The sequence below is a fragment of the Zingiber officinale genome, chromosome 6B (genome assembly GCF_018446385.1).
Source record: "Zingiber officinale cultivar Zhangliang chromosome 6B, Zo_v1.1, whole genome shotgun sequence".
Classification (NCBI taxonomy): domain Eukaryota; kingdom Viridiplantae; phylum Streptophyta; class Magnoliopsida; order Zingiberales; family Zingiberaceae; genus Zingiber; species Zingiber officinale.
This window is the reverse complement of record NC_055996.1, coordinates 113,863,483-113,880,589: the sequence shown is the minus strand read 5'-3', so window position 1 is coordinate 113,880,589 and position 17,107 is coordinate 113,863,483. Positions and strand designations below refer to the sequence as shown.

The 17,107-nt window shown below is 36.9% G+C and overlaps 1 protein-coding gene across 2 annotated transcripts; it reads left to right on the top strand.

Annotated features, from left to right (window-relative positions):
• The first annotated feature begins 9,763 nt into the window (after nucleotides 1–9,763).
• LOC121989015 (probable glucomannan 4-beta-mannosyltransferase 4) lies at nucleotides 9,764–17,035 on the top strand. 2 transcript variants are annotated; one of them, XM_042542794.1, is made up of 9 exons: nucleotides 9,764–10,426; nucleotides 10,520–10,618; nucleotides 14,208–14,460; nucleotides 15,029–15,139; nucleotides 15,694–15,830; nucleotides 15,921–16,034; nucleotides 16,122–16,321; nucleotides 16,416–16,610; nucleotides 16,703–17,035. In XM_042542794.1, exons 1-9 carry the CDS (start codon nucleotides 9,971–9,973, stop codon nucleotides 16,863–16,865), a joined length of 1,728 nt encoding a protein of 575 aa, XP_042398728.1. In that variant the 5' UTR covers nucleotides 9,764–9,970; the 3' UTR covers nucleotides 16,866–17,035. The 2 variants fall into 2 exon arrangements, with proteins under 2 accessions (XP_042398728.1, XP_042398729.1); XM_042542795.1 differs by having other exon boundaries at nucleotides 10,291–10,426; nucleotides 10,506–10,618.
• Nucleotides 17,036–17,107: the final 72 nt, after the last annotated feature.

The following is a 17,107-nucleotide window of genomic DNA, read 5'->3' as shown; positions in this document are numbered from 1 at the left end:
GACCAAAACCAATTCCTCCTCTCGGTCCCTATCGTAGCCTCTTGTATATAGAGAATTATACCCACCTTTCTACCCCACCTTAAGGTGGCCGGTCAAGCTAGCTTGGAGCCCAAGCTAGGGCCGACCAAAGCTAATGGTGGAGCCAATTTTAGGTGGTCGGCCAAAGCTTGGGTCCCAAGCTTAGGTGGACAGCCACTAGAAAATAAAAAGAGATTTTTATTAAAATTATTTCTTATGTGGATATCATGGTTTTAAAAGAGAGTTTGAAATTTAAATCTTTCCTTTTATAGCTTTCTACAAAAGATTAAGAAAAGATTTGAAATATTTCCTTATTTGTAGATTGAAAGGTGGATTTTAATTTTAAGAAAACTTTTCTTTTTTAACCATGTTCATAATTTAAAAGAGAGTTTAAAAATTAAATATTTTTTTTATAAGTTTCTACAAAAGATTAGGAAAAGATTTGATATCTTTCCTTATTTGTAGATTGAAAGGAGATTTTAATTTTTATAAATAACTTTCCTTTTTGAAAATCATCCACATGTTTAAAAGAAAGACTTTAATTTATAAAATTTTCTTCTTACAAACCACCATGAAGGGAAAAATTATTGGAGAAATTTTTTATAAATTTCTGGAAACAAATTAGGAAGTTTTAATTCTTGTGTTAATTAAAACTCTCCTTGTTTTGGAGTTTAAAGTGGCCGACCATGATGTTTAAGAAAAGAAAATTGATTTTTAAATTAATTAATTTTTCTTTTCATGGCAAAAGAATTAAGAAAATTTTTATTTAAATTTCCTTATTTGCTAAGGCCAAGGATTATAAAAGAGGGGGTAGAGGTGCCTTCATGAGAACAACTCTATTCTATTTCTTCCTCTCTTTTCCTCCTTGGTGTGGCCGGCCCTAGAAGTTTTCTCTTCTTCCTTTTCTTTCTTCTTCATTGGCCGAACATCATCATCTCATGGAGCTTGAAGGTGGCCGAATTCTAGCTTGGAGAAGAAGGAGAGAAAGGAAGCATCCCTTGGAGCTTGATGGTGGTCGAACCTCATCCTTTCATGGAGTTATTGTGGTGGCCGAATCTTACTTGGAGAAGAAGGTGGCTTGGGTGGTTCTCATCTCGGAAGATCGTTGCCCACACAACGTCCGAGATTAGAAGAGAAATACGGTAGAAGATCAAGACATTATTTGCTTACAAAGAAAGATATAACTAGTAATTGTTTTCCACATCATACTAGTTTTCTTTGTATAGTTATTTTTGGAAATATCAAACACAAGAGGCATATGATTCTAGAGTTTTCGGATTTGTTTCGAATTTGTGTTTCTTTTATTTTATTTTTTGATCTTGTGATTCGATTGTTCTTTTTGGTTAAACCTAATGTTATTTTAGGAAATTAAATATTAGCTTCCCTTAAAAGGCTTTGTCTAGGCGGTGGTGGATGCTCCCATACCTAAGAAGGGCATGTCCCTCGCCATGCAGTCCTGGAAGCCAATTTTGGAAATTAATATTTAATTGAATCTATAATATAGGTTAATTTGGATCAATAGTGTTAAGTTCCGCTTGCGATCCAAGTCTAAACCATTAAGAACAGATAAGTTAAATTTGGAATCAATAATGTTAAGTTCCGTTTGCAATTCCTAATTTAAATTCTAAAGAACACAATAGGTTGTTTAGGAAAGGTTCGACACTTATACAAAATTTTTGTACAGTGGAACCGGTACGATCTTCCTAGGACCAACCAACACCAAGAAACCACATTTCTCACAGGCATTTCATTGAACAACTTCCAAGCATCATCCACAAACCAAGATTTCACAAGTCCCTTGATTATTGTCGTCCAAGATACAACATCTTTCATGTCGATCGATCTAAACACTATCACTGCATCGTCAATGTAGTCAAGTTGTACATACATATACACCAAAGAATTCGCTACAAACGCGTCGCAGTCAAGAAAATGCTTGACGAACAGAGCATGCACCATTTACCCTTCCAAGGTCGAGCATGCAAGGCCACAGGACTTGAACATGAACTGAAATGTGTAGGCGTCGGGCGTTGTGCTCTTCTGACGTATTTTACGGAACAAATTGAGGGACTCTTGGGGGAAATGACAGGAAGAATAGGCCCGGATGATGGTGTTCCACTAAAAGGCGGAGGGATACGGAATTCAGGAGAAGAAGCTAAGAGCGTAGGAGTGCAGGGCGAAGGAGACTTCTGTGAGGCATTTCAGCAAACAAGTGGGGGATAGGGAGTGGGAGAGCGATCCGACGATGAGTAGCTGGGCGTAGAGCTGTGCAGCATGCTTCTGCCATGAAAGAATAAGAATCTACTCTAGATAAGAATAAGGTTTCAAAAACCAGAACAAATCTGTTGTAGTCCCTCCAGAATCACCAGCAACAGACACATTGCTGCAACCTTCTTGATGAACTGCTTTTTCCTGATCAAGCGTAATCAAGAATCATTAGGATCAAAAATATCCAATGACATTCTTGATCACGTTCTACTAATTTCAGAGAGTGTGTAATCGCTCACCGGCTTGCTGTTGAGAGGGGATCGTCCGTTAGCAATAGTCTTTGCGTTCTTTACACCGCGAGGGGAAGGGAAACACTGTGGTGTCGGAGGATTTGCTCTGACGTCCTTCGGAAATGTTGATTTCTCGATCACAATCTTCAGTCTGTTGTAGAATTTTTTATGATGATGAGGAGAAAAATGATGAAGAAAAGGAAATTAGAGTTTCAGTGTGTGATTACTTTGGGATTAGAAGCTTGTTATCTTGTTGAGGGCTTTCAGCTACATAGTTGACCTCCTTCTCGGCCTCTTCTCCGACAGGAGTCTTACTTCCGACTGCCATTCTCTTGAGCTTGTGGTAGAACTCAAAGATGTGGCTCAATAGGTCCTTCCTGGAGAACAAATTCCTGGTTGGCATTGTGCTCTTCAGACGAGGTGGTAGGTTCTCCGACTTCGGTTCCTCCCTCTCCTCTTCTACCTTTTTCCCGGAGCTCAACTTGATCATCTTTTTCGCGACGTTTCGCGTCTTTGTTAGGCGGGGGAGACAAGAGGGCGTTGATTGGTTTGGATCTTGGTTCTCAAGATCCTCTTTGAAAGCCTTCGAGGCCTTTGGCTTGAGTGGAGACGTTAGGAGGAGCGGAGCAGCGACGAGACCTCCTCCTCTTCAGCTTAATCTCATCTCTAAATCACCACAATCAAGAAGGAAAATTACACCGTCATGGAGAAGAGAGCACACCATCGTGGAGGAAGATCCAATGGAGGTGGCACCCCTTATTGTCGCACGGTCGACAGGATGGCGTGAAGAGATTGTATGAGGAGAGAGACAGAAAAATGGCTTAGGATTCGAGAACGCGAAGGGGAAAACAAAGCGCCAAAAAGATTTGCGGAGAGGGGGAAAAGCAAAACTGCGAGAGGGAAAATGACAAAACGAATACAGCCAAAGACAACAATTTTATGAAAATTGTTGTCGTAGCCCCTAAAAAAGTGCTTAAAGAGAACAGTTTTAGATAACCGTTGCAAAATACGTTGTTGATTTAAAAAAAGGTTGTTCAACGACAATAATTTTCACAAAACTGTTATCTTTTGTATTTTATGGGAGCTCAAAGATAACGATTTTATCTAAAATTGTTGTCTTTTATCAAATTTACAACAGTTTCATCTAAAACCATTGTCTTTGTGGTGTTGTCGTTTAACATTTTTGTTATAGTGAGACATCTCGTCAATGGTACCAGAAGTTTGATCAAGTGATTTTTTCATACGATTTTAAGGAGAATCTAGTTGATCAATGTTTGTATATCAAGTTCAGTTGGATCAAGTTTATTATACTTATTCTATATGCGGATGATATATTTTTGGCAAACAATAATAAGAGTCTACTGCTAAAAATCAAGTCATTTTTATCTGGTGAATTTGAAATAAAGGATCTTGGTGATGCATCATTTGTCTTAGACATACAAATTATACATGATCATTTGAGGTAGACACTTAAACTATCACAAAAGGCCAAAATAGAAAAGGTGCTCATTCGGTATGACATGTAGAATTGTGCTCCTGGTGAAACTCCAGTGGTAAAGGGTGATAGACTTAGCTTATAACAATATCCACGTCATGAACTTAGGATTAAGGAAATGCAGTAATTCTCCTATGAATCAGCAGTAGGGAGTTTGATGTATGTTCAAGTATGTACGCGTCCGAATCTTGTGTACATTGTGGGGATGCTGAGTAGATATTTAAGTAACCTTGGACTAGAGCATTGGAAAGTTGTAAAGAGAGTTATGTGATATTTGCAAAAATGAAGGATTATATTCTCTCATATCAGAGATCAGGTCATATAGAGATCATTGGATATTCAAACTCTGATTTTGCTAGATGCTTAAATTGTAGGAGATATACCTCAAGTTATGTCTTCATGATGGTAAGGTTAGGATGTATATTAAAAGTCTAGCTTTTGTATGAACATTTATTTTGAAATGAGAATCACATTGGTTAAATATCTGCATTTAGTAAAATGCAGTTGTCCATTTAATTTATATTGTAGATAACATGGTGTGTGGTGTCACACAGAAGATCATGTTATCAGTTCCTTATAAATTATAAACAGTAGCTCACAATCAAGATAGATTGGGGCAAACCATTGGAATGCTTGTAGTGTAATTTGATATTAGTTTATCTTGACTATAAAATTACACTAGTACACTATGTGTGTATTGAGCAGAACCATTTGAGGTTGTTTCTTTTTATACTTACTACATAAAAGAACATAACATCTATTATTATAGATGTGCGTACTCTTAATCTCGATATAATAACAAGCACATATACTTAGTATTTATTTATTTAATTTATCAATGGGTGAGATTTATTTCATTAAATCAATAGGCCCGATAAGTTGGGAAATAATATTATTTATATGGTGTATTGTTGATTATAGAAGAAAATTGTGTCCTAATTATCTAGGTTGATAATGTCCCCTTGAGGAGCTCATAAGAATTGTCATGTAAATCTTGTAGGTGGACTTAGTCTGACATGACAATGAAGTTGAGTGGTACTACTCTTGGAGCTAGATATTAATTAAGTGAGTTGTCAGTAACTCATTTAATTAATGGATATTCGATATCTTAAACACAGGGAGATTAATGCACTCATAATAAGAAGGAGCCCATAATGTAATATGAAATTGGTGGGGTAGTTCAATAATAACTCTTTAATGGTATGAGTTATTATTGATGAACTTGAGTTGGGTGTTTGGGTCGAACACAAGAAGCTCAAGCTCATCGGGAGGCCAAAACTAATTCCTCCTCTAGGTCACTGTTGTAGCCTCTTATTAAAAGCCTTTTTATTCACCCAAAGCCCAGCTTCTTACCCAAACTAGGGGTCGACCACATCCTTGCATGGTGCCCAAGCAAGGGGTCGGCCAAGCCCATCTTGGTGTCCAAGATGTGGCCGGCCAAGCCTTGCTTGGTGACCAAGTAAGGGGTCGGCCACTAAAGAATTAAAAGGGAGTTTTAATTTTTTTAAAAAATATTTCCTTTTATAGTCATCCTCCAAGAGATTTAAAAGAAAGATTTTAATTGTAAAAATCTTTCATTTTATAGTCAACCCACAAGGGATTCAAAAGAGATATTTCAATTTTTAAAACTTTCATTTTATAGTCATCCACAAAGGGATTTAAAAGAGAAATTTTAATTTTAAAATCTTTCCTTTTATAGCTATCCACAAAAGGGATTTAAAAGAGAAATTTTAATTTTAAAGTTTTTCCTTTTTTGTTGCCCAAGCTATGGCCGACCATGATTGGATTTAAAAGGAAGTTTTAATTATGTTTAAAACTTTCCTTTTGTAGCTATCCACATTAGGAATTAAAAAGGAAGATTTTAATTTTAATTTTGTCAAAAATCTTTCCTTTTTTGCATTCACCAAGTATTATAAAAGAGAGGTAGATGGTGCCTTAAAAAAATAAAGAACCTAGGTCTCCTCTCTTGATCCTTGGTTGGCCGTCCCTTCTCCCTTCTCTCTTCTCCCTTTGTTTTCTTCTCTTGAGGCCAGCGGCACATCAAGCTCCATCTTCTTGTGGCCGGTTTGCTTGGAGGAGAAGAAGAAGAAGAAGAAGGCTCCCTATTGTGGCATCCCTTGGTGGCCGAAGTCTTGGAAGAAAGAAGAAGGTTTGGGTGGATTTCATCTTGGTAGATCGTCGCCCACACGACGTCCAAGAGAAGAAGAGGAATACAACAGAAGATTAAGAGGTCTTTAAGCTACAAAGAAAGGTATAACTAGTTAATTATTTCCGCGGCGAATTAGTTTAATATTTTTTTGTATGGATCCTGAAATACCAACACAAAAGGCTAGCAATTTTGTGTTTCAATTTTGTGTTCCGATCTTGTGCTTCGATTGGGGTCTCTTTAGTTAAACTTAGGGTTTACTATGAGGAGTTTAAATATTCAATTTCTTTGAAAGGCTTTGTCTAGGAAGTGGTGGATGATCCCATAATCAAGAAGGTCGAGTGTCTCGCCAATGACCTAGAAGTCAATCCTTGAAATAAATATTTAATCAATTTCTGTAATATGGTTTAACTTCAGATGAACATATGGGTTGAACTTGGATTAATAATGTTAAGTTTTGTTTGCAATCCAAGTTTAACTTATGAAGAACACATGGTTTGAACTTGGATTAATAATGTTAAGTTTCGTTTGCAATCCAAGTTTAAGAACACATGGGTTACTAGGAAAAGTTCTGTGTTTGTACAAATTTTTGTACAGGGAAAACAGAACGGAATTCCGAGTAGCATCCAACAGGTAAGAGGGGTTATATCATGGAAAAATGTTAAACAAATGCTAATAGCTACTTCCACTATGGAGGCAGAGTTTATAGCCTGTTATGAAGCTTCCAACCACGGGATATAGATGTGGAACCTTATCACAGGTTTACAAATCATTGGGGATATTGACAAGTCATTAAAGATCAATTGTGATAATAAAGTTATATAATTATATTACAAGAACAACCGTAATTCATTGAAGTCTAAACACATTGACATAAAGTTTTTGACAATTAAAAAAAGAGTTCAGAATGGTCAAATAATGATAGAGCATATAAGAATAGATTCCATGTTAGCGGATCCACTCACCAAGAGCTTGCCACCCAAGCTATTCATCAACATGTGCTAAACATAAGGTTCTTCCTTTTGATGAAGTATTAATTATGTATGAATCTGTATTTATTCATGAACACATATTTTGGCTCATTGAATATACTACAGATTTTCTATATGTATGTATGATTTTGACTTTCTCTGGCATATGGATATCATATTTACTGTTGTAGTTTTTGCATTTGATTGTTGTAAATGTGATGTGGACTCCATTTGGAGTCTTAAGGTTAAATCATGATTTACTACTATGATTTAGAATAAGGTTTTGGTAAATATGATTTGTACCCAGTTTGGGTCATAAAGAGAACTTGTTGAGAATGAACACATATAGATCACATTTTGTGTCATTCTTGTACTACACATCCATATTTTATCTATGTCATTAATGATATTAGTACTGTAATTACTGTTGGGTCTTGTTATAGTTATAGTAGCTATGACTTTTTTAGTCATGTATTAATTGATTTAATGGGTCGGATTGTTTAAAGGGATATTTAACCCATAAAGTTTGGCATGTGTGGTATATAAGAAATCAAGTATAGCCCAAGTGGAAAATTATATGATTAAGTCCACATGGGTGAACTAAATCCAGTTAAGTCTACATGGGTGGGCTTAATCTCCATAAGGTGGCTTACACATAATTAACACACGTACACAATTAATTGTCATTAAGAAAACTAAATCCCAATATTAAGTGATCTAATGCTTGATTGCATATAAAATGGGTTTGAATTAAATGGACGTGGATTCAATGTGTAGGTCCAATTACCCGTTTCATTAACATTGATGGGTTATTAATGATGAATAGGCTTTATGGTAGATAATCCCCATAGAGGTTGACCCGAGTATATAAAGGAAGAGATTGGTTCAATTAGGGCATGCTGAATCTTGCTCTCTTCCTCTTGCTTCTTCTCCCCCGTTGAGAAGGGGCTTGGGTTGTCGGCTCAATCATGTGGAAAACATCTGCTGCGCTTACAGGATCTTCGATAATAAGTAAGAAGCAATAGTCTTGCGACATATTCAAATTAGCTCTTCGCTAGTTAATTGTTTCGATTTTAATATTGCTTTAGAGATTGATGATAGCTAGATCCTATTGTAGATGTATCCTTTAGTTTATTATTGATGTATCACAATTCCTAACCGCTTTTACCTAGCTTATCCAATTCATCCCATGATAGTGTTGTTCAAAAACGTGAACCAAATATTACAATTCACACAATCTTTCATTTCATGGTTCCTACTCTTAGGCATTCCATTTATCAGAACTTTTTATTGTCCACCACTCTCGGTCTTTTATATGCGATGATCCATACCTTTGTCAATTATCTTCGACTCCACCTCATATTAGTCCCAATTGTGTAGTCGAGTTGGTGCATATGTGGTAAATTTATAAAATTGTGCAAAGGTCAAATCTTGACAAAAGCTATGAAATACCCTCTCATATGAGGACCTTATCGATACATAATTTACTGCTTTCTAATAGTGTGAGCCATGTCCTTAAGGGCCCGCTAGGGTGAAGATTTTTTTTCTTTTTTCTTTTTAGAACTAAGGCATTAAGACACCCCACAGACTAGCATAATTGGTACTTACATATTGTACTATAATATGTCATGAGATCGATTTCTAGCCTGTGTGAAATATATCGCAGGTCACCTGACCCCTATGCAAATAGTCACTATGTTGGACGAAACTTCCATGATTTATCTCCCTTCTAGATCGCATGAGGTAATTATGAAGGAGCCCCGAGGTGAGAGTTATCACTTTTTGTTACACTAAGTCATTGAACCAACTATCCTAGTACTTATTGCCAGCTTCTACAGTCATAACCGAATTGGTACTTAAGTGGTAGATTGTCATATGAGAATAGAGATCGAATTCCCAGGAGAACAATCTCTTAGAGAATAAAATTTCTCCCACCTAAAGAGGTCACTCAGTTACCGTGATTTACTCTTTTCATCTCGTTGTAGGGCCGATGATGAGAGAGCCTTGGAGTGAGTAAGTCACCTTTTACCATACTAAGCCATTGAATCATAACCTTATTAGTTGTGACATTGCCCTATGGATGTAGTCAAGTTGATACTCAGATATATTTATATCATAAAAATAAGATTTAAATTCTTTAAAATTCATTACCTTTAGAAATAAATTCCTTTCACTAGGAGACCATTTAATTCACCTCTCTTCCATAAGGTCTCAGAACGGAAGCACGTGGATGAGTATTTTTTTTTTTCGCTGAGCCATTGAGCCAAACCAAATCAATTTGGTCGTGCCGAATTTTAATCACCACAATTTGACGTTATTGAGTCCCAATCTCATACCATATCCAACCTATTAAATTCTTATAAATTCGAAGCACACAAATCAATAACATTATCATACATCAAGACAAATAATATAGTCGAGCTCAATCACTCAAAAAATTATTACACCGACAATAACCGAAGCTAATATCACCCTAAAGATTTGGATAATCTCAAATACCACTTTTAATACTCAAATACAGTTGCAATCACTTAGATTATTTTTAAAAAAAAATAAATAAACATTGTTCTCATGTTGCAGAAGGAAAGAATTATTTTGGTCCCTCAATGGACACGGTACAGACAGACAGACAGGCGACAGGAAAGACTCTCCAATCCAATGCCGGATCGTGAAAGCTGGAACCGAGATTATCTCTTCCTCCCGTGGCGGGCCGAGCATAAGCGACAGCGTCTGGCAAGCAAGCTCCAACGTTGAAGCACAGCTCTACAGAAGCTGCATAAACAAGCACATCTCGATTGATGCTCGAAGGCAGAAGGCTGATCGCTGGAGATGATCTAGATTCATGGAGTCCATGACGATGCTGGTAATGGTCGCTCTTCTGGCGCTCCCCGCCCCCTCCTCCGCCCTCCCCATCCCCCATCTCCACTTAAGCTCGGCCATTGACAAAGCACTCAAGCTGGCTCCGTCCATTCGCTCATCCGTCTCCGCGCTCGTTGCATCCCCGTTTGATTCCGCGGGAAGCTTGTGGGCGGAGGAGATCTGCGCCTTTTGGGTCAAGTTGCGGGCGAAGGCGATCGCGCCGGTCCTGCGAGCCGCAGTGGCTCTGTGCTTGGCCATGTCGGTGATGCTCATGATGGAAGCGGTGTTCATGAGCGCCGTCAGCCTCGGGGCAAAGCTTCTCTGCCGCACGCCGGAGAAACGCTACCGGTGGGAGCCCATTGCCACAAATGATGAGGAGATGAGCAGCGCAGCTTTCCCCATCGTGCTAGTCCAAATACCCATGTTCAATGAGAAAGAGGTAGTAGGGTTTGTCCTCAACTTGCTTGGTAATAGCCAGATTCTATCAGATTCAGCTCCTTTTTTTGTCTGATCTATAGAAGTGATGTTGAAGGTGTACAAGATGTCAATCGGAGCAGCTTGTGCCCTAACGTGGCCACCTGATAGGATCATAATCCAAGTTCTTGATGACTCCACGGACCCTGAGATTAAGGTAATCAATCCTCACCCGATCCAGCCACACGGCGCTCACCATTCGAGATCATGATTTAGTTTTATTCTTAAGGCTAGATGCAACTTTATCAAGTCTATGTTAGACGAAGAAATCTACCAATCATGTGAAATTGTTTGCCATCGGCATCAGAATATACCAAACATTCATGGGCAGGTCCTAAATCTTTAGACAAGAAGAGTAAGCGATGGTGGGTGGTACTTTACTTTTTGTTTCAGAATAGCTTTGACATTGTCTGGCTGAGCAAGCCACACCAGGGCATATGACTAGGATTTTGATCAATTCAAGTAGTGATCTTGGACTGTTTCTCAGCCTTACCAAACTAATATATCATGAATCTTAGATAATTTTGTTTGTACGTCCCTAATTTTAGTTTGTCTGGTAGTAAATCAATGGATGCTACATTGATTTTGCTTAGAGTTGTTTTACTGGAATTTGAAATTTATAAAGTTAAGCTATCTGAACAAAAGGTCACGGGTTTGGATCCTGAAAATAACCTCTTATAAAATGTAGGATAAGACTGCGTACAATGGATCTTTTCCTGGGATCTCATGTGACGGTAGCTCCGTGCACCGAATTGTTTTTTTTTTTAAAGCTATCTGAACAAAGAAGCATAGGTGTTTGAATTTTTAAAGATTTTTGACAACTTTTCATGAGAAAGGCACATCATTTCCAGACGGAATGTAACTGTTCTTTTCTTCTGAGAGTTAGTCAAAAGCTTTCTTACAGGGTTTCTTTAATGCAACAATCCTTAAAGAAATAACTGCCAGAACTTTTAACGACGCAACTGTTATTCTTTAAGTCAGCTGAGTGGTTAATAGCTTCATGAGTTGTTGAAATGTCCATTTCACTTTATGCTTCTTCGCTGTAGACATGACATCCATGCCTAATTATTGAAAAATATGAGACATGTCATATAATACCTAAAGTTTTTGGATAGTTTTAGGGTTCACGTTATCATTTGACTATTCATCATAGCATCTCCAATCTCCAAATACAACCCCCCCCCCCCCCCCCCCCCAAGGCGGTCAAAAGAGCAGATATTTTTTTGGGGATGATTAGAAATCACCGGGCACAAACTTGTGCCAGGTGATTTCTCTTTTGTAGGGCCCACCAAAAGGTAGGCTACCATTTATTTATTTTTTAATTTAATTAATGTTTTTGGACCTTTTTGGGGACCCAAAAAAAATGTATCAAAATCGAAGTTGGAAAATCAAAATCAAATGTTGGGAAAAAAAATTAAAACCGAACGTTAATCAACATTTATTTTTTCTGAACGTTGGGCAACGTTCGTTTTCCGTCTATATATACATCGTTCATTTCATTTATTTTCATCAATTCCACACTCATTGCATACCAAAAAATTTATAGAGAAATGGATAAAAAAATTCTGATCATTATAGAGATTTGTTCAGCTCTCCAAATATCGATGAAAATTCTAGTGAGAAAAGTTCTTGAGTTTGTCCTAATATTCACGAAGACACAACGAGCCTTACAATATCAGATCTCGGTGAAGCGTTATTCATAATGGTAGTGTGCAATCAATTTAGAGTGACTGAATTTATACAAGATTATTATGGGAGTACACAAAGAAGAAAGGGCAATTAACAAAGAACATGTATCTGGACACACTCAACTTATCAATGATTATTTCTCTATTGAGCAAATGTATACCGATGACATGTTCCGACGATGATTCTGAATGAGAAAAGGGTTATTTTTGCACATAGCCACTGATTTGGGAAATCATCCTAGTGGATATTTTAAATAGAAGGAAGATGCAGCGAGGAGAAAAGGTTTGTTGTCGCTTCAGAAATGCACGGTGGCTATCCATCAACTGGTTTATGGAGGTTCCGTCGACCAATTTGATGGGTACCTGCGAATGGGTGAAACAACTGCCCTCGAATGCTTGTCCAACTGTTACCAATGTGTGATACAAATATATGGAGGTGAGTATTTAAGAAAACCCAATGCAACTTACATCACTCGTTTGCTTGAAATGCATGAACAAAAGCATGGTTCCCTCGGATGTTAGGAAGTCTTGATTGCATGCATTGGGCCTAGAAAAATTGTCTAGTCGAGTGGAGGGAACAGTACACATGAGGCGATCATGGCTATCCAACAATTGTGCTTGAGGCGATCGCATTTGTCGATTTGTGGATATGGCATTCATTTTTTAGAGTTGTTGAATCTCGTAATGACATCAATGTGTTTAATGAATCACCTATTTTTAATGATGTCTTGAAAGTAAATGCATCAGAAGTTAACTATATTATGAACGGTACACAATATACAAGAAGGTACTACCTAACATATGGTATATATCCGGAATAGGCCACTTTCATCAAGAGTTTTTCCTGCCCTCAGGATCCAAAAAGAATGAAATTTAAAGAAAGATAAGAGGTTGTAAGAAAAGATGTCGAGCGGGCATTTGGGGTCTCCAAGCTCGTTGGACAATTATAAGAGGTGTAGGGCTACATTGGTTTATGGATAAATGCAAAGAAATCATGTATGCGTGCATTATTTTATACAACATGATTGTGGAGGGTGAAGGTCATGCAATATCAATTTGGAATCGCGAAAAACAAGATACTGTCACAGTCAATCATGGCTCAACTAGTGAATTTGTTGAATACATTCGAAGAAATTCCGAGTTATGTAATATTCAGGTGCATTATCAGCTTCGTCATGATTTGGTTAAACACGTCTAGGAAACATGTCATCGTGAGTAAATAACTAATTTATCATCTATAAAACATTTAGTTATTCAATTTTGAATTTGTGAAATATTTGAACTCGTATATTAGTTTTTTTTAAAAATGTGTGCGTCCGATGTTGTATTGTTTCCATTTAAATAAAATATTAATATTAAAATAATTATATTGAATTATTGTACCAATATATAGATAAATATTAAGTAAAAAATATTTATGGATAAATGATAGACGAAACATATTAAAATATATATTAATTTTATTTAAATGCAAAATTAGATATAAGTTAATAAAATGGCCGTGTGACTCATAAATACTTGTTTGGTGAAATATTTGATTGTGAAGTTGGGGATATTTGAAAGTGAGATATTTGATGGGTGAAACCTATAAATATTTGGTTGGTGAGATATTTTATTGTGATATTTGAATAGTAAGATATTTGAAGAGTGATGTAGAATTGGAGACCATAAATACTTAGGAGAAATATTTTCAACCAATGTGGATACTCTTAAACATAAGAAAATCAAGTTAAGATAATAAAATATTTTTTTTTTATGGTATCGCTGTCCTTCCAATCCCCTTAAGCAGGTTTGACTATTCATTAAACATAAGTCGAATTTACTGTGGAATCCTTGAAGGAGAGCATTTATTAAAGAGCCAAAACATCCGGCTCTGTGCAGCATTACGTTTTTATCCAATAAAAAAAAATGCAATTTCTATTCCTAAGTGAATGACTTGTTTTGTCTAATTTTTGTCTTAGTCATAAAGAAGTAAAATCTCACTTGACTATAAAATGGAATTACGGAATCAAACAAAAAGTAGTGTCTTTGTCTTATCATTTGTCGATTTTTCTGTAGAACTTGGTGGAGCTAGAATGCAGGGCTTGGACAAACAAAGGAGTCAACGTAGCCTATGAGGTTAGAGAAAACAGGAAGGGATATAAAGCTGGAGCCTTGAGAAAAGGCATGGAACATCCATATGTGGAGCAATGTGATTTTGTTGCCATCTTTGACGCTGATTTCCAACCAGAATCAGACTTTCTCATCAAAACAATTCCATTTCTCGTGTATAATGAAAAAATTGCCCTGGTTCAGGCACGCTGGGAATTCGGTAAGTTATTCCCAGCTATTTCTTGGTCTTTTCAGTTAATCTAGCTTTAAAGAGAATGTTTTATCTTTAACTTCCTTTTCTGAAGAACTAGGTTGATGTTACTTTACAGAAGATAAATGTAATTTGATCATCAATCATCAAACTGGAACTCTTTTCATTTTATATTTTTTATTTAGAGCACTCAAAACAAAGTTGATAAGACCCTTAAATTGGCGATCTATATATTCTATCTGCGTAACTACTCTTGCTGTTTTTCTGTGATAATCTTATTTTAAGGTAGGGTTTTCATTGCACTAGAACTCCTGTAAGCCATCTGGTAGCTCAGATATCTTATGCATCAATTTCCGTGGCACCAGTGCAGCAAGTATCCTATATTAACTAAACACTAGAGAATGCCTTAAAAGTGAAGAAGATTGCTCAAAGATATGAACTTCACAGACATAACTATTGAAATTGTACCGGTCAGATAATTTAGCATAAAGTGGCGCATGCCTTTTTTCATCCTGATTTTTGTAATTGTCGAATTGACAGGAGGTCGCTGACACAGCATTTGCCGGGCATTTTGCAGTGAACTATAACAAGTGCCTGATGACCAGGATACAGAAGATATCACTTGATTACCACTTCAAAGTGGAGCAAGAGTCGGGATCATCTTCGCATGCCTTCTTCGGGTTTAATGGTAAGGGAAAAACATTAGTTCTACAACCGAGAACCACTGAGGAGCAATATTTGTTGATTATGAGTTGCTTAAAATCTAGTTCAGTTACATACATAAAGATTACTAGTTTACTGCTATTGTCTGATGCTATCAAATGCATGAAGTACCATTTAACTGTAATAAGAGTCACAAATCAATATATCTTAGTGCAAATTACATTTTCCTCTAGAAACAAAAAATGAATTTATGAACGTGATTCTATATCCTTTTACTACTACATAGTTACATATTATTTTCAATATCATTATGTTTCTAGATGAAATGTATTAAAAGCACAGAGTAAAGTCAAAAAATATCACCTGATTTACAATCTAAACCCCTAGCTGCAGTTAAGAACTTGCTAATTATTTGTGTAAATACATAATGTGATAACAATTTCTAAACACAAATGGACAAATTGATTCAAAAAGTATAAAAATCCACTATTTCAATATATCTTTAATATTGGATGTATATATCAAACAATATATTTAGGGTAGGTACTATTTTTCATTCAGCACAGTGAGCATTTTCAGGGACAGCTGGAGTTTGGCGAATATCTGCCATCAATGAAGCTGGGGGTTGGAAAGATCGAACAACGGTAGAGGACATGGACTTGGCTGTTCGAGCAAGCCTCAGAGGTTGGCAATTTTTGTATGTCGGCAACATCAAGGTAAATCAAGTTTGCACTAAACCTAGGCTAGTACCATTCACATAATGGCATCTACTAAAACTTCATGTTTTTTGTTTTGTACAAGTGCAGGTCAGAAGTGAGCTTCCAAGCACATTTAAGGCCTACTGCAATCAACAGCACCGTTGGACTTGTGGGGCTGCCAACTTATTTAGAAAAATGGCATGGGAAATCTTAATTGCAATGGTATGAAAGAGCTTTATACCAAAAATCCTTTGATAACGTAGTTAGACTGATTTCAGTTTGGTGTGTTTTCCTCTCCTACCGGAACAGGAGGTATCCATTTGGAAGAAAATTCACTTGATCTACAGCTTCTTCTTTGTTAGAAGGGTTGTGGCCCCAATCGTCACCTTTTCTTTCTATTGCATTGTGATACCAACAACAGTCTTAGTTCCAGAAGTGAGCATCCCCATTTGGGGGGTGTTCTACATTCCTACAACAATTACCTTTCTCAATGCCATCAGAAATCCCAGGTATTAGATGCACCAGGCTTAAGCACCTCAGGGTGGTACTCGGGGTTTTTTGTATTTTTTTATTCTCAACATCTGGAAATTGTTTTGGTGGCAGCTCTCTCCACATAATGCCATTCTGGATTTTGTTTGAGAATGTAATGTCCATGCACCGAATGAAAGCAGCCATAATTGGTCTTCTTGAGACGGCCAATTTCAACGAGTGGGTTGTTACCGAGAAACTAGGTGAAACACTCAATGGAAAACTTGAAATCAGTTTCTCACAACCAACCAGATCATCTCTCCAAGACAAGTAAAGCACACCCCGAGTTTATTATTTCTTTTTGATTTTTGATAATTTTTAGCCAATGCTAATGATGTCTCTCATTATGTTTTGGAACTCAGGGTGAGTTTCTCGCAGCTTGGGTTTGCAGTCTACCTCCTGTTTTGTGCATCCTACAATATTGCATTTGGAGAAAACTATTACTATGTATATATCTACCTTCAAGCTTTTGCGTTCATTATTATAGGGTTCGGCTATGTTGGGACATCCACCTCCAACTTCTAGCAAGCTAGATTATAGTCCATTCATTTGTATTTGTTAAATCGATCCAAACCGATTCTTTTACTTTTGCAAAATTAGGGCTTCTACTTGTGTGTCAATTGCTCCAGAACAGTGGGTGACATTGTTGATTGAAATATAAATGTCTTTAAATGAAGATGGCAGGATTGATCTCCTTCAAGTGATAGTGATGATACTCTTGATTGTCGAACTGTTAGGTGGGAGGTTCAGACAAAGGACAATCCATG